This window comes from Plectrocnemia conspersa, unplaced genomic scaffold, assembly GCF_051122295.1.
Source record: "Plectrocnemia conspersa isolate PC_06_02 unplaced genomic scaffold, ASM5112229v1 ptg000013l, whole genome shotgun sequence".
NCBI classification, from domain to species: Eukaryota; Metazoa; Arthropoda; class Insecta; order Trichoptera; family Polycentropodidae; genus Plectrocnemia; species Plectrocnemia conspersa.
In genome coordinates, this window is record NW_028277177.1 from 2,527,356 (window position 1) to 2,551,245 (window position 23,890).

The 23,890-nt window shown below is 30.8% G+C and overlaps 2 protein-coding genes across 3 annotated transcripts in view; one reads left to right on the top strand and one right to left on the bottom strand.

Annotated features, from left to right (window-relative positions):
• LOC148226994 (A-type potassium channel modulatory protein KCNIP1) overlaps window positions 1-11,849 on the top strand; it is a 90,782-nt gene extending 78,933 nt beyond the window's left edge. For both annotated transcript variants that reach the window (XM_088202281.1, XM_088202282.1), the window contains exons 4-6: window positions 8,251-8,321; window positions 8,489-8,686; window positions 9,694-11,849. In XM_088202281.1, the coding sequence (XP_088058407.1) occupies window positions 8,251-8,321; window positions 8,489-8,686; window positions 9,694-9,822 (398 nt within the window). In that variant the 3' untranslated portion in view covers window positions 9,823-11,849. The remainder of the gene's footprint in view (window positions 1-8,250; window positions 8,322-8,488; window positions 8,687-9,693) is intronic.
• A 3,671-nt stretch (window positions 11,850-15,520) lies between these two features.
• LOC148226995 (coiled-coil domain-containing protein 186-like) lies at window positions 15,521-22,075 on the bottom strand. Its single transcript, XM_088202280.1, has 12 exons — window positions 20,473-22,075; window positions 19,475-19,687; window positions 19,293-19,412; window positions 19,122-19,227; window positions 18,787-18,941; window positions 18,585-18,727; window positions 18,106-18,526; window positions 17,877-17,982; window positions 17,107-17,189; window positions 16,822-17,034; window positions 16,503-16,652; window positions 15,521-15,719 (listed from the first exon to the last, which is right to left on the bottom strand). The coding sequence occupies exons 1-12, from the start codon at window positions 21,643-21,645 to the stop codon at window positions 15,660-15,662; spliced, it is 2,943 nt and encodes a 980-aa protein (XP_088058406.1). The 5' UTR covers window positions 21,646-22,075; the 3' UTR covers window positions 15,521-15,659.
• Window positions 22,076-23,890: the final 1,815 nt, after the last annotated feature.

The window sequence follows — 23,890 nt, forward strand, 5'->3', positions numbered from 1 at the left end:
AAAACGCTGATTCGATATAAAACACAGATAGTTTCTTTACTCTAACGTCGGTCCATAAAGAATTTTGATCGAATTTAACCATTCGATCGTATCTTACAGTAGGTATACCATACATAGCGTGTATGTATGTATTTATATTCAATCCTGTCGATACATAACGTATTTTTTGCGAGCTGGGGTGCGCCCCAGCCCCAACCGAACCCGCCCCTAGACAGGCTTTGATCGATACTGCATTTTCCGCGTGCGTACACGATAACAGATTTATTGCGCTCACTTCGTTTGCACATAGATAGTCTCTGCCAGTGCAAATAATATAAATTAGTGACCCTCTCGCTCTACTGATACCGATCGCACAAAGGGCCGCCACCGTTACGGACACGTTTATTGTGACACGTTTACGTTATCAAACACGGCCATCTCCGCTCGTAAATTTTCGACACGTTCCATAATTTTCTTTGCTTCTTCGACTTTTATATTTGTATTGCATATTTCTTCTGAATTTATTTATTATTAATGTACCGATGTAATGCAATGGGTTACAGCAGGGTAACAATCAAAATACGTGGCGCATGTGGATGCGTGCACTACTGTAAGTTACTCATGCGCTATAAAAAAGGATGCACAAATGTGATAGATCCTGAGATCTCCCACTAAGCAGAAATATTTAAGCGGTAAAACTTTATGTAAATTAAAAATTAAAAAGGCGTGTGGCCGATGGGAATTGCTCTTTAAAATTTATTGTTGATTCGTCAATTGAACTACTCTTTTATTAATAATAATTAATAATAAAAATACTATTTCGGCTTGCGATAAAGAAAATATGGGTTGAAGTGAGACACCGTGGGAAACCTCTTAACGGTTAAAGTCACAAGGGGAAAAAATACGGTGGAAAAATCAAATTTAGTATCCTCCGCTTTGAAAAAAGATAACTCGTGCATTTGGGTATATTCTCAAAACGACCGTTTCTGAACTGCCTTAGCGGTCAATTTGTTTCCAAAAACTCGCCATCATTATGTAATTGCTTGTCCCGCAGAAAAAAAAGACTCAACAAAATCTACCATGGTACGGGCCATGCGTACTTTTTTATATTTATTTCAAATAAATTCAGATCATCGTGATCTAACGGGCTACTCCAATGCGTCACTTAAAAATAATTTCCATTCATCATTTCACCTCAGACAATTCGTTTGAGGACCTCTTCTCAGAGATTTTCTCCACATCAGAATTCAAGGCATTAGATCTTAAAGAGCCCTTCAATTTAACCAAGAGGAGGCCTACTCAACTTCAGATCAACGAAGATCACAGAAACTATCGCTTCTCTCTTCACTGGTTCACTAGTCCAATTCAACCTCCGGAATTTAGAGCAAATCACAACTTTCAACAATTGCGCAACAAATTAAATAACAAATATTTTTGTCTTAACCAAATAAACCTCCTAACTAAAAGGTGAGGAAACTTTTATAATTTGAATATATATTATAATATATTTTTGACCTCTACGTCTTTCTAAAATAAAAATTTAATAAAGTTAGGATTACTTTTATTAAATGTTATTTTAAGCTATATATTCCACAAAAATATTAAAAACCCACTTTCATTTATTTTACTTTAAAAAATTAAAATAAACAAAAAAATTGGTTATACGTAAAAAACATCAATATCAAAAATATATATATTATTTTTATTTAAAAAAATAAAATGAATATTAAATAATTTTAAATAAATTAATAAAAATTGAAATTAAAAACATACTTTTATACAAAAATCAATCTATTTTTTTATCTTACCATATCCCAGTTATTATATAATAAAATAAATGTATATTTGTTACTCATTTTTATTGCTATCTACTCTTAATACGTGAGGTACCTAAAATCCATGTTTCCAAACCTTCCAAATTTTTTCAATACTCATCCATAAGAATATTTTTTGAATTAATATATCCACATTTATTTACGCTTCAACACAAAAATCTCCCTATTTAAATTACTTTGATCATTTTATACAATATGTCACAATAAACTAAGCAAATGTTTGTGATGAAATTCGAAAATAATAAATGCAACAAATTTTAAAACATTCTTAGCACACAAATGATTTTTTTAATGTCTGTATTTACAATAATGAATAATGAAATGCGTTTGAAAAGTATTATAATAACCTTTTGCCCGATTTAAAGGATTCTTATAATCTAAATAATACTTCAGTTTTCGCTGCATGTCTATTTTTATCTGAAAAACATCCGAAAATGGCGTGCCGCGAATAGAACCGGCGGCGTTTCAGCTTTTATAACCCATCATTAATTCCCTAGCCCTAAACGTAATCAAGTCTGAGTGGTTTCCGCCCTTGGAAACTTTCAAGAAATTATGGAGCGGCGCGCGCAAAAGTAGCCCAATAACTGGGCCGCATATGAAACTCACCGGAACAAATATAACTTGCTCTGATATGTAGGCAAACTTTGATATATTATAATATTACTTTTACTTGGTAACTCAAATATAATATTAATTTTACTTACATTGAACTTTTTTAATCACAACCCACCTGGCTTTTATTAAAGCTTTTCATTCTTTGGCATCTAAGTGTTTCTGAAATGGAAATGCGACGATATCAGTATTTTCACTCACAGTGGAAAGTTTTTTTTTAAATGTTACAGTATATTGCACCAAGAAAAATAAATTTATTATTAATATAATGAGAATTTGATGAAATAATTTTCATCAAATTCTCATCTGTTCTTTATAGGAAATACCTGCTAATCTATCGATTTAGAACTTCTCCTTAACCATTAATAGACAAACTAATTTTTCATGTTTTTAATAAATAGGCATATTAAAGATTTTTTTAGTAAAGCATGATGTTGATTTTAACTACACGTCTATCAAAGCTATTGAGCTTTAAAAAACATATAATTTGGGTTAGTGAGTTTAATCTAGAAATGATTCATAATTTGAATTCTCAATTGTCGTTCCCATTTTAGTTCTCGTTTTCCTCTTTTTAGACGGAGAAATCAATGTCACATCTAATTCCGTGTCTTGTTTTGCTTTGGTTCAAACAAGCAGGTCAATTGGCCGTCGAAAAACTGAACTGCATTTTGCTGTGAGTCAACATTCTGGCACTGCACTAGGAACCCCATTGCTTAAATTGTGACCGACTGACTCTGACTGATTTTGCTCTATTTGCGTAGACGACACGTCTTATTTACGACCATTGCAACAAAACAAGGCACAACGAGAACACTTTGATGGATGGAGATAGATGAGAGAGTTTCCACAATTAGTTTCAATGAATATATATACCATGTTCCGATTGCTAATTGTAACATAGCAAATCTGTTTCATTGTTTCTGTTCACTTGATTCAACATTAATCATTAGAATAAAGTGAACAGAAGATTTTCAATTTGTCTCGAAGATCGAGTTTAATTCTTGGAGTGTCAATGTGACTGCTAGGCTAAACCAAATCGGATGATTGAAGTGGAAACGACTGCTTTTCTCTACATTAAAAATGTGATGTCTATGTATTTAAGTTAGGGCTTAACTCAAGTGGGAACTTACTTAAACTTAAAACTTACTTCACCCTCAAATGGAACAGAAATATTTATTATTATATTTTAAATACTTCATTGGACTATTTTTAACAATTATATTTTTTTTTGGTTAAGTTAAATTCTTGAAAATTCAAGACTAGGCTACACCAAATTGTGCGATCGAAGCAAGAACAACTGCTTTCAACTAGGTTTTAAATGTGTTGTCTGAGTAGATTCAAGTAAGGGACTAACTCTTAATTATTTCAATTCATAAGAGAAGTAGTTTACTTACATAAATGTTCTGATTTATATACAATCAGGAAAAGAGAATAATAACAATGATTTTACTCTCATTCGATTTCTTAAGCTTCTAATATTTTATTATGTCTGGCGTAGTTTTACTTAGTACTTTAATTCAAGTGACTGCTTGACTAGACCAGATTGAAATATCAAAATGGGAATACCTGCTAGATTGTGAATGTGACGTCTGTGTCACTTTGGCGTAGGCTTCACTGGATTCGAGTTTTTGTGTATTTGTGGAAGTTCCTAATGAAAGTGATTTATTATTATGGCTTATATACAATATGGAAAATGGGAGGAGATCAATGGGTTTATATAATTATAATATCTCAGCTCTTTGACAAATTTGGATAAATGAAGGGTGATTCTGAAATTTATAAGTTTTGAATATCCTGTTTAACTTATTAGCTTATGAGCAGGTGTTGCATAAATACAGCAACAATATAACTTGCCGTTTAACAACCTGCAATCGTAGAACGGTTTATGATACATATTCTTTCGTTATTTATGCCGCTAACAATATATTCCACTCTTGCGTTGATTGCTTTCAAAAAATAAATACACTGCTGCAGTTTTAGTATCTTGACGTTCCAGGCCGCTAAAACGCCACTTCCTTGTAAATAAAAAGGATACAAATAACTGATTTTATTCAATTGAATATAAACTATTTAATTACATACTTTGAATAAAATATATATAGATTTGTAGTTCAAATTAATTATATTAAAAGCGTGATTATTATGTCAATTTATAATAGCACAAAAAGTTTGGCACGGACCCACCCTTTTCTATGCAGCGGTATAAAAAAGGCAGCCGTTGTAATACATTTAAAAATATTCGTATAAAATTTAATTTTGATCAAAAATGGCTATGATAATTTTTTCCAAAAATTTGCTGATTTTTGAGATGAGAATTCACAAAATACAAAATTCTGAGTCAACTAGGGAATGACTGGGAAATAATATCGCATAGATAATAATGAATATTTCGATCTGCGCATGCTTATTCATCACTACAAAGCATTAGATTTACCACTCACATGTCACGAGTTATTATCGTGGGCGCGTGAGTTGCTAGTAATACATTCTTGGAACAAGTTTTCTTTAATAATTCATACCCGAATCTACGATTAATATCCATTTTGCTACTTAAGCACTAAAATATTGCTGTTCATCATCAGTATTTGGCAAGCTCTATATTCTATAATAATCGATAAAATTCCTATAAATATGAATCATTCGTACATACATAAAGCTCCATTCCTCTTGGCCAATTTTACTTATGTCTGTATCTAAAAATAATTCTGCAAAATATTTTAAGATCCAATGTTAACCTTGCACACGAATATGTTCTTTAATATTTATTTTGCCTTAAACTAAACCATTCGTGTTTATCTAGTACGTGAAAAATCGTCAAATAATACAATGTTGAAACGTATTTGCGCACACAGCTCAACTATAATCAACGTCGGATGAAAAGCATTCGCCAAATGTGTTTGGATCGCATAAATGTACAAAGTTACAGCTTTGGCGTCTGAAAATTTGTCTTGCACCGAAACCATTTTAACTTGAAGACTGAATTCCAATATGCGTTGCACAATGAAGGACAAAGCTAAACGAACAAACAGATACGAACAAAGAGTTCAATTATAATATCATACATGAAACAGACACACATGGCTGGCTTGATTTGCTTATTTTATATAATGTTTAACAATATTTATAAGTTGCTTTACTATTTAATAAATAATATTTCTAGCACTAGTATTTATTTGCAAATGTATAAAATATCTGAGAAGATTCATTTCCATTAACCCATAAAACGTGCGATATGTCAGTCAATAAGTAGTTCCAATTTTAATCATTTTCTAAAGAGACATTCTTTAAAAAATAAGATACTTGCAAAGTAATGAATTACTATATCAAATAACCTATTAATTTATATGTTCTTATAAAAAAAACTACTGTGAGACTCTTACGCTGTAATCTATTCACTGGTATGCTTAACTGCTAGGGATTGCAATACCGATAGTCCCTAATATATCTGGAGTGTGGCGGAGGGAATGGATTTCTAAGAACCAAAACTTCCCTTTTTTATGAGTCACTAAAAATGTTCATCGCCATGAAGTATTCCTTTATCTCGTTCCGAGAAACGGTTTGTCATACGTACACTTTTTATTGGACCAAAGATGCTACTCTTAATTTTTAATATCCTTTCTGTATGACTCAACAAGCCAGCATATTTACAAATATATAGTTTGCTCTATGAATTTATTTATATTTTTAGAACATCTAGGAAAAAGTTTTAATACTTCTGTCTGCGCATTCTACATTTTTTTATAAAGTTAATAAATATGTACTAATATTTTACTCGAATCACAAGATTTGAGGTTATATTTTTTATTTTAAAGTAATCCTAAAAAAGGATCTCTAGTGTCAATCTCTATTCTTAAGACTAGTGGTTCTTACCCTTATCTTCTTAGAACTATTTCTTACCATTTTCAGGACCACCCGTGATTGTTGCGACAAAAGTTATAGAAAGAGCTTTCTAAAAGATTATGAAACTAATTGTTTTATTTTAAATTTTTAAGACCCAAGGTTTTGCCTTCATTAAATTCATTAATTGTTAAAAAGACTAATGGTCAGTGCCAAATACAAAAGAATTCGTAGCATATTTCTGCATATTCCATAAATGTTACATGCCTTTACGCAAAAGACAGTCTAATATGACCAGTGGCGTAGTTAGGTTATGTGCCGCCCAGGGCGATCCTTAAAATTGCCGCCCCCCCCCCCCCATTCATTTTGTTTTGCAAGATCATAAAATCAGCATTTCTTAAAATAATAATTAGCAATTCGTGTATTTATATATGTTTTAGTGCACTCAGGGTTAAGAACCACACTAGACGATCCCATCGCGAATATGCCGCCCCTAAGTAAGTGCCGCCCGGGGTGGCCTGCCCCCTCCGCTCCCCCATAGCTACGCCACTGAATATGACATATATTAGACAATAACAAAAAGTGTTTTAAAAAAACGCAAATGAATGTTGCCAGTATAAAAAATACGGTACTTAACTAACTTCCATAAAAAAATCTGCCAAACTTAACACAGAACGCTTCTCTTTAAAATTGAAATAAATTAGGTTTTAGTCGAACTCCTAGAATTCCGAAAAAGTAGTCATTTTTCACTTTCACGTCAGTTCAGCTAAGCAATCATCGGAATATCAGAATCTTTTCTAAGACCGTATTGCATTATACAGTACTACAATAAGAACAGACACGCATTAATGTCATGTTTCAAACTGTGATTTAAAAGTAGTAGTTGTACATCAAAACTTTGTAAATATAAAAATAAACGGATGCACAATAATATTTTCTAAATTAAATTATCTATTATCCTTTGATAAATTGTAGAAAAGACCAATTAAAAACCAATCGCGTTATTGCTTAGCTCCGCCTCCGGTATATCCCTTAGCGAAAGCATAACTTCCAGTGAGACCATCCGACAATTACAAATGATACTTTCAACAATAACAACGTATTGTGTCTAGGCTTTCTGCTTTTAAGTCCAAGTAGGTGAATTTAAATAATAAATTCTCAATTTATCAGCCATTTTTTTACTTTGTCTCGATGCATATGGCGACATATTCCGTAATATACGGTTTGTTGAGTGAAACATAAGACAAGAAAGATGTTTCTGGGACATATCAATGGTTAAAGATGCAGAGAACATATCTTTAATTGCTGTTCTACTGTCATTATTAATTCTTGGATTTTGATTTAAAATTAGTAGAGTAAAGTTCGAACCCAGAATTTGGCACTGATGGTTTTTTTTAGAATTTGATCATATATCCACATAAATAATATATTAAATATATTACAAAAAGAGTTGAAAATATTTTTGCGAGTTAATACATCAAATGCTGTTTTTTATCATTTTACTATGGCGGTCAAATTTTAGCATGCAGACAATTTTTTTTAAAGCGAATAATATTGAACTTACTCGTCATTTATATTTTTTTTTTTATTTTTTCTCCTGCGTGTGTAATATTTTCATACTACTTACAGAATTTAAATTAGGGTCTAAGGCTTTGTCTTATAGACTGATTTTTTTATAGACTGATGTAAAATATATCATTTTTTCCTTTTTAAATACTAGAGCGATTCATTAATCATCTTATAAAGAGGAATTCATAAAGAATTTTACATTAAATATAGTGAATTTTCTTGATAAATGTCTGTAAAACACGCTTCAATTAAAAAAATCTTTAGTTCATCTTGTTTTTGAAATACATTCACAAAATAATAAGTTTTGTAATCATTAGTTCAATTCTTAATAAATTCCTCTTTATAATATATAAGTCATGGTCATATTTTATTACATGTAGATAATTTTTTATATAAATTTTTGATAATTTTGATTTAGATTCGAGCTTCTATGCACACTACGTGTTCAAAGCGTTTGATGTGAATTGTAACGGAGCCATCAGCTTTCGGGTAAAATTTTATTACTAATAATTACTATCATAACCTAGAGATTCATAGAATCGTAGATTGCTTTTATATATCATTTGTAATTTATAGTTTAGTCGGTTGTTTTATATGTTCTAAATGTTGCATAGATCGTGTCATGTACGTGATATTAATACAATGTTTCGTTTTAGGATTTATTGGTGACTTTATCTACGTTGTTGAGAGGTTCCGTTTACGAACGTTTACGATGGACGTTCCGGTTATACGATAGCAATGGAGATGGTTGTATATCTCGTGCTGAGTTGGCAGATATTGTAGCTGCTGTCCACGAGCTGATGGGACGGAGAGCACACCATTTAGCGGAAGATGAAAGGGTAGCTAGAGATCAGGTAATTTATTTATTTTTATATGCTATAAATAATTCAAGTTATTTTTATATGCTATAGTCATTCAAGCGACCATTTCAAATATTATAAGGAAGAGCGTAGAGCGAAGAACTACAAATGCGTAATAATTGTGAATTTCTAACACATCCATTAACTACTCATAAGCACCATAAAAACTACCTTTTTGTACATAAAAATCGCGATAGACAATGCGTTTATCCTGCGTAAAAACCGCTATTATCATCTACTCCTTGAAATTACGATCTTTAAGAGTTTCATTTTAAAATGCGAGCATATTTTGTTAGTTGAATAATTGAGCGATGCAATTGACCCACCAACATCCGCATCTAGGATTCACCAGAGATATCTCGAATTAAGAATATAAAAGATATGACAATTTGATTCGAGGCGAGAGGATCAGAGAAGATCAAACGATTCGCAGCGAAACGATCAGAGATATAATCAAACAGCATTCGAGCTTAGATAGACAAATCAGCGGATCGTCCAGAATACATCATGACGACAATCCCAGTTTCTCCACTAGCACTCAGTCTATGGAATACAACTCTAAACTTATATCTACGGTGGTAAATTGTATTTAATGGAATAAACTTTTTTGGCGTCACATCTCTTTAGCCTCAAAGTCATAAAAAATATTTCATATTATTCCAATGGTCATTTATATATAATATATACCTAAGTTTTAAAAACGACTGATTATTTTATAGAATAAATCTATTTATCTTGTTAATTTGTGCCTCAAAAGTATTCAATCTTCATTTCACACGTCACTAGAGATTTCTGTCACTTAGAGTCGTGTTTCTAGCATTATTTATTTACCGTATTTTTTTAAGTAGTGTGTGGGAAGTGTGTCCGAAGAACATTACATTTGGCACTGAAAGTTTTTTTTATAAATTATTTGTATAGATAAAGTCCTAACTATTGTTAAAAGTAAAATGTGAGATGATATAGAAAACATAAAAATAATAATATTTTCTTTACTTTTTCAGGTGGACAGAGTGTTTAGAAAGTTAGACCTGAACCAAGACGGTGTTATCACAATCGAAGAGTTCATGGAATCGTGCTTAAAAGACGACGTTATAACTAGATCACTACAGATGTTCGACGCGCCACTGTGATAGGGAGTTAAAGCCCCAATTTGAGGGGCGTTGCGTTATTTTAACTTCGATAAACCCATACATTTTTATTCCGACATTCTCGACAAGTTCAGTTTGTGCATATGACATATTTAATATTTTTAAATCCCTGTTAATTTAACTGTGTTCTACTCTCATATAATAAAAGTTAGGTTATATAACATTCGAGTGATTTGATGAAATTTGTTATATAGGTATAAATTGTTTTATTGAAAATTGCTATATGATTATTATTGTAAAATTTTGACTAGGTCAACACCAAATATTATTATTAGTTAGAATAATTAATAATCTAAGACCTAAAACATGCTATAATGTGTCGTAATGAAAAAAAATGTTCGTTTGTGGTACATAAACGTTCATCGACATGTTTTAGTGAGTTTTGAAGAGTGAGACGAAAAGAATTGTTGTAATACAGAACTAAACATACTTATGTAAACATGGAAATGAATTTTATTAAAATTTATCTCATAAGTAGGAGAAATAATATACATTGAAATCATATCGTTTGAAAAAATGTATGGCAATAAATTAATTTAATTTTTATTAGATCATATCATGAAACTTCCATTCGTGACTAATGTTTTATTTATAGTTTGATTAAATCAAATAACGTTATTTGCACTGTGCAATACTTATTATTATTTTATACACTGTGAAGTGACAATGATTACTTTATTCTCATAAAATAATGATAAACGAATAATCTTACATGTATCATATTTGTATTTGTGTATACACAGGGTGGGATGAAAATCTCAACGTGACGACAATTTGACGTTGTCGTTGATGTTTCGACATTAGGGTACTTTAAATGTATATTTAAAAATAACGTCATTATAAATCCTCTTTTCTTTTATAAGATAAAATCATTTTTTTACTAATTTATAACAAAAAGATACAATGGTATAACATCTAAGTAAACTTATTTCGTTCCGTTAAGATTGAATCCAATATTGAACATATTTTCGTAAAGGTATATTTTTAGAAGTATCTTCTTATGAAAGAAACAGTTTATTAGATTTATGATTTTGATGAGCTTCTTAATGGGAAAAATTATACATAGATTAAATAAATAATAATAAAATGAGTCAAGCGTTATTAGTTGTATAAAAGAGTCAATCAATCAATCACCACAATCTATATACAACTGTATAGCGTTGTCGTGCAGAAATATGACTCTTTATCAATGTAAAGTTGATCATAATAGAGCACACATGTGTTTCACTACTTGATAAGCTGTAAAAGCGGAAAATTATTACATGAGTGTTGTCGTGGAATAATATGTTTAAAATACATATTAGTCATTTTACGATTAACGTGTCGTCTGATATTGATGACATGTACAACACCTTTTACTAGATGCACTAAAAAACTATAAAAAATATGTGACGCTTCTAGGAACGAAATAAAGAACAATTATTATGAAAATTTCAGTAAGTCAAATAAATCTGACATCCATCGAAAGCCTCACAGCAGTCTAGCACAGTATCAAAATCATGTCCGCGTCACACAAGGCTCCATTTCTCAGTTGGCCTGACGCCGGGGCTTCGCCCATAGTTGCTCAAGTCTACACAGAGTGTATGCTCCAGATAGAAACATCCAGAGCTTCATTTATGAACAGATGCCCGCTATTAATACATTTGTTTGTATATAAAAAATGTTAAATTGCGTCCACACAAGCTCCCGAAATGGCCATTCCGTTTGTGATTGTCGTACTTAATACTCTATAAATCATAATTTATTTATCGAGCAATGAAACACTACGACGCATAAATGTCATATTACTGCACGACAACGCTCATACACATAATGATACAATGTTGAACAATTTCCTCGCTTTTCGTCATAAAAGACAATATATAAATCTAGGGAAAGTACGCACATTTGTACAACTGATAATTTTTCCTTTACTCGTTTTATTACTCCTATAATTTATCTTATCCCTTTTTGGCATATATAAAATACCTCATAGTTGTCCATAAATCTAATAAATTATGTAACGCAAAGATGGAGGGTTATTTTTATTGTATTAAACGTTTTATATTTCCACGACTGCGAGCTTAAACAATCATCTAAATTAAAATAAATCACATACATTACTTTTATATCTAACCTTAATCCAAATTTTACCAACAAAAAAAAACAAGTTTTATACCTTATAAATGTCCACAGATTACCATTGATCGATGTATAAATATAATTGTTATTACTACATGTGATTTTGTTTTAAATTAATTAAATGTTCATCAGGTGTTTTTTAAGCTGCAACTTGCGCATGCGCAGTTTGAATGTATCGAATATAAAGCGCATGCGCGATTAACAGTCACCGTGGTATAAAAAGACGCGTTTTAATTTATACATAGAGATGTCTCTCGCGCATGCGCGAGATTATAAAACAATATAACAAACAAATGATCTATTACAAAAATTATGCTTTTTACATTGTCTTATGGCCAAATGTGTAATATAGTTTTTTCTTTGTTCTGTCCGAATATAAAACAGTTGCAGTCTTCTCGATTATATTTTGATTTAATCATATTTTTGCAAATGTAATGTCATATAATCTCGCGCATTGTATAAATAAAACAACTCACCTCAATAGAAATATTATTTTGATTATTAATATTCAATTGATTCATTGCAAAAAATCTTATGTAAAAACATTATTTATTTACAATATTATTACATTACTCATTCCTATATTTCGTTCAATTTTATCTGAAAATAAAATTATAAAAATTAAAAATTATTATAATATTTATTTTATATATATTTTTAATACAGTTTACACTTGTAACTATATATATATATGAATGACGCCATTTTAAATAAATATGTTCGTTGTAATGATTCAAATAATATTTCTGATGAGGCGTTGAATTGCTACGGCGGTGTACTGTCGGTAAGAGAATTTCAGCAGCTCGGAAAAGCATCTTAAATCTATACCGATACGTATACTAAGAAATATATTTTAAAGAAGATAATAGTATTCTGCCTAAAGATAAGCAACTTAAATAAATTTTACTTAAGATAAATTTCGAATTTTTAAACATCGATGTCTGCTTGAGATAAACGTTTTAGTGTGTAAATTACTCGCATAAGGATGTGATCTCTATGATTTTTGTCGGTTATTTTATACAAGACTTGTTTTTATTTTCCTTGTGCATTGATAGACTGAAATTTTTATGTACGTACAAAAAAGTTCAATTACAAACTGTGTTACGATATGTTTTAAAAATTTTAAACACGTCTAACGTCGGTTTAGTAATAACCCCATATATCTCATTTACTCATTTCAAGACGGAATCAAGTCAATTGCCTTTGTAAAATTATCAACAAAAAAATTAAATATTAAAGGGAATGAGATAAGGTTTTAAATAAGCCGAACGTGTGTCTCTAAATATGATACTATAGAATAAAATGTTAAGATCTGCTAGGACCGGTTGACAAGATTGAAACATGGATCTAATCCACTATATAAATAAATTACCATGATGTAAGTTAAAATGATTTTGGCTACATTAAGACTATATTAACATTTTGGCAAAAACAGTCAGTATTGTGTAATGTATCGTTGTCACAATCTTTCTGTGTAATATGAGGCTTAATATGTAGAGAAGCTTTTTTTTTTAATTAATAAATTTAACAATGGAAAAGTAAAGGCACCAGTGAGCTCTCCACCTAGATAAATTGGTTTTGCTAGTAAATTGATTTATAAAATGGCGTTTATATGACATAAAATATTTCAGTAAATCTGATCATAATCTGCATAAGATTTATATACAAAGATTCGGCAAAACCAGTTAGGTTGTGACACTGATACATTACACAGTTGATTGATGTAATGTATCACTATTGCATAATTTATGTGTAATCTGTGTCTTAATATGTACAGATATAACATTATTTTGCAAATTATCTAAAATTATAGATACATTGGTGTGCAATTTAAACTCTAGCTTGACTTTTATATGATTTTTTTTAATATTGCAGAAAAATAACAATTTTTTAACTTCACGTTTTAAAATACGTCCAGTTTCTTAAATATATTTTTATTTTATTGATAAGTCTGATTACAGATACATCTCCGTCTTGAATATCTCCATGTTTTTGATATCTTTGTGAAACATTGGGTATCTTCTAATACAGTAAAAAAATATTTGATAACAACATACATTAACAAAAAAAATAGACGATTATGTAATATTAAATAGCTAAAGATGTAAAGTACTGTCCTGAACCGACAGAGGATATTGAAACTTTCCGAAGTACTTTTGAATGCTAACATCGATAACATACGATAAATGTCCTTTTTAAAACTTAAAATTAATGATGTTTTTATGGTGTAGGTACATACCTACTTATATGCGTGTATTAAGACTCTAAAGTTGTACATATAATAACGTTATTAATTAATATTTGTAATCTGTCCATTGATATATACATATGTATGTTTTATAGTTATATAAATACAAAGATGGATACTGAACTATTTCATTGTTGGATTATTGTTTATTGTATAGTTCTCATAAATAGGCTAGTGACTCAATATTTTATTTTAGCATTTTAAGAGTGAAATTGTTCGCAAAAAGTGATGCAGATTTAGCGAATCGCCGTTCCTTTTATGATATAATTATTTATAATTTGATCTGAAGACATTTTTTCAATATCGGTTTAGATATTTAACTAGCTTACGAATTAGAAAGATGATATGGTTTGCTATAGATTAGTTACATATAATCGCTTCTTATTGTAGTATAAACATAAAAATAAAAATTTGTATCAAATTTATTGTATGACGAAAAAGTTTTGGAACTGTTTTTGATTATTCATGAAATTATTGAATCATTAAAGTCCAGACTTTTTCGGGTGCATTTTAAAGCAGTTTCACTTTACTTGTATATTATTTCGAAGCTTTCACTCGCTTCTTAGTACGTGTGCGTTAATTTTGGAATAATCCTTCCACATTTGATGTAAGTTAAAAATGACTGTACAGCTACGTTCTTATGTATAAAATATAATCTGTTTCTCATTATGAATATATATTATTTTTTAAAGATAATAAAAAATTTATGCATTTTAACCGACGTTTCATTTCAAACTCCACACAAATAATTAAGTCACATCATAATGAAATTTATTTATTGTAAACAATCTTACACCACCGTTAAATTGTAACATGCTTATAATAATTGATAAATAAATCAATTTATACAGATCTTTATTATATATATTTGTAATTTATATGTATATATATAAAAAATCGTCTTTTTTGTACATAGTACACATGTATATAAAGCGTAACTCGTTATGGCGAAATTAATTTATGAGATAAACGAGATGTACGTAAGTATATATAATATATAATTAAAAAATACATGAAAAGGTATTGTAACATTAATAAGGTGTGAACGTAACAATAGGACTAGATATACATCTATATAATAATAACAACAAAATATATTATCACAGTATAGATAGGTATGGAGAAGATTCAATAATGAGACATGTTCAAAAGAGTTTGAATGTTACACATCAGCGGTTCTCAAAGTCATGGGGCAAAAGTATATACAATATTATACACCGTTTCTGGTCTCAAGATTGGCATTTTAAATAAAAGATGAATAATAAGTTTGTGATTCTATAAATTTTTGGAACCACTGATGTATATTATAATATATATAAAATATTTAATATAAAATATAGATTATTTGGAATGTATATTACAATCTAAATAATATAAATAAATTCAAATAAAATTTAATCAAAATATATAGATTCGTAGCATTTTATAGATTGATTAGAATTTTTTTGACTTATGACTTTCTAGTTTCTTTTAACCTGGCAATCTCGTCTCCCAACGTATCCATGTTTTCCTAAAATTAAATGCATAAATTTAGTGAAATATATCAAATTTTTTATAACTAGACTAATATTTCGTCAACTGCCTGAATCCATTTTAAAATATTTTTTTTAGGAATAAATATTTTAATTAAACGCTGACAATAGAACACCAGTTATGCATATTACTAAAAAATAAATTAACGCTATACATATCTTAAACAAAATATCGACTACTGCGAGCAGATTTAATCGCATCGTTGCTGAATTTGCATAACCCAAAACAAATACAAATTAAAACAAAGATCAGCCTCATCTGATTTAATGTATGAGAGCAGGTATGTTGATCTCCTTCCTTTTCCCAATTGTATATAAGCAGTGGCGTAGCTGGGTATGTGCCACCTGGGGCGATCCTTAAAATTGCCGCCCCCCCCCCCCCATATATTTTTTTGCAAGGTCATAAAAACAGCATTTCTTAAAATAATTAATTGAGTACCAGACTAGACGATCCCATCGCGAATATGCCGCCCCCAAGCATGTGCCGCCCGGGGCGGCCCTTGCTTGGTATATAAGGCAGAATGCCGCATAAAACTTCTATAAGATATTTTACTTCTGAATTTGAATACAAAAGAGTTCAGACTAACCTATAATTGAGATCTTATAAGGAAAAGGTAATGAGTAAACTTATTATGATGATAAAAATATTTTTTCATTTTAAAATTGAAACAGTGATATTCAATAATTCAAGTACGGTTTCAGGCGAGTGACAGGATACAATTTTTGCGACATGTCTAATATTAACTAAAAACGTTCGATACCTTTAAGGTTATGTTACTAAGTAAAGTATCTTCTAAAAGGCTCTGCAGCTTTGCGTTAATCTCCAGTGACAATTCTAAAGTCATCGTTTCGTCTGCTATTTGCGATCCATAAACAGAAGCCATGACTCCTCCATGTCGACTGATTTCAGCCTGAAATTCAGAATCGCATTAAATACATTGAAAACCAACTACATATTAAATTACAATAAAATAAATGAATTGAATAAACCTGCGCCAGTTTTCCATTCGTAGGCTAAGTATATTTTTTTTATAATTAGTATTAGATTTAATAATATTACATTAAGTGATAGATAACAACCTTGGAAGCGTCACTAGCTGCTGAAGATAATCCACCAGACGGTGCGTTAACGAGCAGAGCCCTCAGCAATCTGGTCTTTCGTTGCAACTCTTGTGTCAGCTGTCTGTTGTGCTCCTCGAAGAATTCAATCTTTTCAGTGCGTTTCGCAGCCATCCTCTGCAGCGAAACGATCCTCTCTATCAGCTGCTGATTTTCAGGTGTTTTGCTGGGCAGCTATAAAAATGAATCAAGGTAATAATGTTGAAAAAATAATTATGTACAAAAATAATATATGATATTAACAACCTGGACGTCCTGAGAATGAGGTATCTCTGGCGATTGATTCCTTTGAGGCTGACCTTCGTAACTACTTAAGGAACTGGTAGATCCTAGAGAAACACAATTAGTTAATATAAAAAACGTCATATCAGTTTTTACTAGGGAGGGACAAAATTTAGCCAGTTAGTGGTCGTTTTTTTAATATTTCGATTTACACTGATATTTTTATTTTATTTTCTTCATAAGTCTTATTACCTTTTCCATTTAATAAAAGACTTGTGCATGTATTTACTCTTTGGTTTTATGAAACTCTACTAAAACCAATTTAATTTTAGCTTAAACAATTTTTTATATTATCTCAAATACTAAAATGCGTTTGACTCTAAAATTTTTGTGTCTGATGAATTATATTATGTATTACTTGAATTTTTTACATAAATGGCATTCATTTTTTCTACGTTTCACTAAATGATGATAATCAAAATTAAGTACAGTAGACCCCCCAATAACACGGTAAATTGGAGACGTGCTATTTGGATACCCGTTACTTTATGTGTGAGCGAGCCAAAAAGAGGATATCTCACCACACTGCTCACAAAAAATGTTTGAGTATTTTATAGTCCCCCAACTACACTACAATTTACCGTGTTTTAGGGGGTCTACTGTACTATGATTCAGGCTTTCTAGAATCACATGTTTTTTTAAAAATACCTATTTGCTTCAAGTCTCCAATAAATACAAAAAGATCAGATAACTAAGAAAAATGATACGAATGCTAGTTATAATATTATTAATACCTGTTTTTTCAGAGTTAGCGGTCATAGAATTGTGCATTTGAAGTTTTCTTTCCATTTCATATCTTTCACATTTTCTTCTAGTTTGTTGAAATTCTCGTTTTAATTCCTACAAAATAATGAAACACAGAATTGGATATTACTACAGGACTTTAGCTGTTAATAAAAATCAAGCACTTGATCGGAATGACATTATTAGTACAGAAAAGAATATTTTTAGTATGATAAGAACCTTCATACTGCTGGCATGTTTGGTCGATAAAACCCTTAAGTCACCGCGTGCCGCCTCCAAAGATGATAAAGCATCCCTCTCTCCTCGAGCGTGCTGAGCTGCACGCGAAGCCAAAGCTCTAGCATCTGCCGCTCGTCCGTCTTTTTCCCTATTGGCTTCGGCACGTGCTTCTGCCGCTTCAGCAGCAGCTCGCGTAGCCGCCTCCCTCAACGACTTATTATCCACGGTTAAAGCCAAAGCCTTAGCTTCCGCTTCCGAGCAAGTAGCTTGAAGTTTAACTCCAGCCACTGTCAAACGCTCGGCTTGTCGAAGAAGCTCAGCTTCGCGCCTCGCACGCAACTCGTTCTCGGCTAGAGCTTCCTCTCTCAATACTTTTATACCTTCCAGCTCTTGCGACAATTTTGAAAATCGATCTTGTTCCCTATAAAAATACGATACAATAATCACCGAAACGATGTATGTAATAAAAATACGCATACTGTTGTAGATGCGCTGCTAATGTGTCACAACGAGCAGCTCGCGCTTGAGCAGCTGCTAGCCTCTCACAATCCTTAGCACCTTGATCGCGTAACTCGGAACATGCTCTTCTCAACGCAGCAGATTCGGCAGTGCCAGATTCGACCTATCGATTTTTAATTGTTTCATCTATGATACTCAATCTATTTATTTAACAATACAAACCTGTGCTCGTAGTTCTTTTACTTCCTTAGAAGACGTATTCAATAAATTCTTCAATTGATCGACCTCAGCTAAGAGTTGTTTACAACGAGATTCATATCTTTCCTTTTCATGTTTTTCTAATATGATATTAGCTTCTTTTTCTCGTAATATGTTTTCTAAACAAAATAAAAATGTATATTATAATACACAAAAATATATTTAGGTAAACAGCTGCACGAAACCATTATAAAATTATAATTTTACTTAAAATAATTTAACAAAGAACTTATTTATAATTTGCAAAGGATACGATATAGGAAGGAACAAAACATGTTGTTTAGTTAGTAAATACGAACCTAAATCAGTATTATGATGTGTAGGAGTCGCTGGAAAAGAAGAGTTACTTCCTCCTTCCATGTGCTTAATTTGCAGCGATAAATTTTCAACGAGTGCATTTGATTCCTAAAGACATTAAGAACACATATAAATAAATATTATTATATTACTTATTTTATTTAGGTACTAACCTTATGAGCATCCATTTCGCTGACTAGCTTCGATTGAGACCATTTAAGCTTGACGTCTAACGCTTGAAGTTCTTCCTTCAGTTTCGATATTTCTTTATGAGCCGACGATAATTCATGGCACTACCAAAATCATATATTATTTAAATCATGATCGTACAAATACACCATAATATTTGTCTTACCTTCATGTCTAAACTAGCCGAAGCTCGAGTTCTTTCACCGTTGGCGGTTCTGAGTCGTTGAGTGACCATCGATATCTCATGTTTAGTCGCTTGCTCGGTCGATAGAGCCTTTTCTTTGATTTTTATAGCTTCTAAAGCATTGCGCTCTGATATTGCGTATTTCATTACAATGGAATCTCTCTCGGCCGTGACGTTAGCAAGTTGCTTTGTAGTCTATAAAAAAAAAAAAATAATTGATAACGAATATTCATTATATTATAATAAAACGAGAAGAATCGAGTATAAAAAATAAACAAAACAGCTTATGAATAAACTTGTTTCTAAATTAAGTACGTATTTCAATAAAATACGTATATATTATTTACTCAGCTGTATTTGGAAAGCACAATTTAAGAAAATTGCATACTGATGTATACTGTATCACTAGTTTATATAATTATTAAATTATAAAAAGTGAGTCTAGTATTTTTCACAGGTAATTATAATTTTTGTAATCATATAAATAATTTAGATATGCATCGAAACGCTCATTTAAAACGTACACTATATTATATCGAGATGTTTATAAATCATACAATGTAAGGTGATAAATTGTAAATAAATATTATCAGAAAAATATACAATATAATGGAGAAAACCAATCGGTTCTCGAAATAATCGCCGACATACAGATAGAATAGAAACTGAACTTTTATATACAAGTGAACGAATATAAAAAAATATGATTTGATACAAACAATAATAGCTAACTGTGGGATTCATTAAATGTCGTTCACCGTTTTCATTTTATTGAGTCATATACGTGGATCTCCTAGCACAGGGGTTGCCGAATTTTACGACCAAAGCAGTCAAATATAAATAGCACAACGGCACAGAATTTTTTTGAGTCATAAATATATTTTTACATTATTTATTTATTTATTAAGTGAAGAAGATTTTGTAAATAAAATTAATAATATATGTAATACGGTAAATATATAAAATAAAAAATAACTCACCAATGCTAATTTAGCCTCAAGGCCTTTTTTGATCGTATCCTTATCGAGAAGAGCAATTTTAAAACTATCTATCTCTTGATATAGTTGCGAAATTGTATTTTCTAAACCATTAATTTTTTCCAGTTCATCTCCACTATATTTATTCTCAGTGGGAGTTTGAGAGGATTGATCCAAGTCCATTTTATCTTCATGATTTTCAACGTCTTCACATTGAGTCACGTCTAAATAAATATCTGAATCATTGTCAACATTTCCGGTGTCAATTTTTAAACATATATCGCCAATTGACTTCAATTCGTCCAAAACGTTCACAGGTTGAATATCAGAAGTTTTACTGGCTTTTAAATTTTCTCTACTGTTTAATTTGTCGCACTTTTTAAAAAGAGCATCGTCTAAAGATTCATCACCGTTGGATAATTTTAAAGTACTATATTTACTGATATTTTCTACAGCTTTCATTGTATTTTTGTCATTTTTGAGGTAGTCATATTTAGCCATCGCCAAATTTCTCTGAGTCGCTTGCATCATGCCACTGAAATTCTTCTCCATTGGTTTATAAGCTTTTTTAACATAAGAAAACAGTCCGTGCACATTTTTAACGACGTTTGATAAATTTTTAGTGTCGCTATGCTGCAGTTTATTACTAGAATACGCGTTTTTATGTTCATCGTCATCAATTTTAAAATCCGTCACTGAAATACTATCAGGATCGCATTTTTCTTTGACGTACATATCTGATGATAAGCATCCTTTATAGTAATTCTCCGGTAAAGAGTTCCGCCTTTGGACGACATCTTCCGATTTATTATTGCTCAAATTATCATTTAGAATATTCTCTTCCGAATAAACCTTAACGTTTGATATGGAAGAGTTTTCTAGGCTTTCGAATTTAATCATATTCAAGCAGTCCAACGATGAAATGTTATTCTTTATATCTAAAATGGAATTAGAAGATGAAGTGCATACCGAATCGCTTGTGTTAATCGAAGTACTGTTGCCACTCTGCGAATGAGGAGTGCTCGTATCGTCCTTTATAACTTCTTTATCGTTGTGTAAATAATGTATGTCATTCAAATAATGATCTGTTTCCATATCAGTTTGACTTTCCGATTCCGATTTGTATAAAAGTGTATCATTATCTTTATCTTGACTATTCAATACGGCTGATTCCATTATGTTACTTATATCAAAACAACTGTTATGCGTTTAAAAAAATATTGACATACTTTTGGTACAAACAACGATCGACCGATTCATTGCATATGTTTGCAATGTAAATATACTTTCTCTTCTAATTCAGATTTTTTCGATTGAATAATTAAATTTATCTCACGCTTGAGTTTATTCACCAATATTATATGTGATAATTATGTATATTTAATTAATAATAATATAAAGCACTTTTGTATGATAAATGCAATGACATTTGCAATTTGTTTACATCGTATATTCACGCAGCGAGAGATTGTATTGTAAATATGTTATTGGTATGGAAAATGCCTAAGTTCAATCGTGTAAAAGATCACTTTCGTGGTGATAGTCGTGGAGCTGACACTTGACAGCTGTCTTTGTTGCCATTACAAATATGTATAATACCAATAATGCTGCCAGCTTAAAAAATATTTTTGTAATAAAAATATAAATATAAATTAATTTAATGCAGGAAATAATATATTTTAATTTATTATTTGGTTCAATAGCCAATTTTAAAATATTTGTTCATATTTTTTTAACGATTTAAATTTTTTTTTTAATATCTCTAAAGGTAATAATTAAAATAAAAGTTGATTATTTTACTTAAAAATCATGAATGGTTATAGTGAGCCAGAATATCAATTATGGAGAAATAAACATGGCCGGCACAAGAGGCGAAGAAGGTGCCAATTACTCCAAAGGGGGGCGCCATTTGATTCTATTTTACACGGTATTGAAAGTTGTATAACCACAAGCAGCGCCGCCCAACTGACAAAATAGATCACTTCGGAAATTGTTGTTCCTTCAAAAATGTTCAAGATTGCCTTTTTAGCTCCCGTTAAACGAATAAGTCATTGCGGACAAAATGCATTTTTGCCAACTAGGTTTCAAAACCACACAATAATGATTTCTAAATAATATTTATATTTTACCACATAGCTTGCCAATTGAAGATCGTGGATTCATTCAGTTATTTTAAATTTTGTTTTTATCTGGAAGATCTAGATCAGTGAGCATCACGCTATCCACTTTTTATCCAAAACATAAATACGCTTTACTCATACAATCGTATTGTATGAGTTGACAAGCAGTTACTGTAATATTACATATATTTTATTTTGTGCGAATTAGACCAAAATATTTATTTTTATAGCAAGATATGACACAGACGAAACTCTTTGAAATGACCATTGCCGCTTTAATAAGAACAATCGAGACTTTAGAAATTTTAAATTGTTAGCAGTTTTATTACTTTAAGCACTTGATACACAGCTCTATGACAAACAAAACACGATACATGCGTAATTTTATTACCAGAACAAAAGTTACACTTATGTCTTCGTCCAATAATACGAATACAATTACAGTTTTTTGCTAAATTTACTTTCGACGGCATCGATCCTTGATTCGCCACTCGCCACTTTATTTATGGATCCATATCTTATAGGTATTAAAAGCCATTATAGCAATGAGCTTCATAAATCTTCTGAATGGCCACCTTGTCGCCCGTACGCAAAAATATTCACAAGTCATTTTGTCTCCTAGATCAACTCCGTCTTTTGTTTTGTTATAAAAATGAATCACCGGTGGTCGTTTGTTTTTGCTGTTTTCACTATTTGTGTTAAAATATTTTGTACTGAGTAACAGAACCGTGTTAAATTTTTTAAAGACGTCAAGTACATGCTATCAGCAAAACCAAACATGATATACAAAAAAAATCTGCAAAATAATATACATTTGTCATATTTTTTATCATAAAAAATGTTATACATATTATTTAAACCAAACACATCGAACATCGTTATAAATATTATTTAAACTAAAGTTAGTTTATATTAATATTATTTAACGAAGTAAAAATATTAAATATACTTATTGAGTCGGAAAATAATTGAGAAGCGCAGGAATATTCTGCGCTTCAACGTAAATCTTCCGACGACAGACAAACACATATTGACACACGATTGAAACGCCTCATTAATGAACAATAGAAACAACAATGGAGCCAAGTTGGATCCTTGAGGTACTCCAGTAGAGGTCTTATATCGTTCTTATACTTGAAAAATTGATATCTATTGGTATCAAGTAATCTGAGAATAGGTGCTTAAGACCTTCAGAAAACCCGAAATTAGATTACTTTTTCATGATTAACTTTATCGAATGCCTTTTCAAAATCTGTGTATATGACGTTCACCTGTACATCAGAGTCCAATGATCTTGAAAC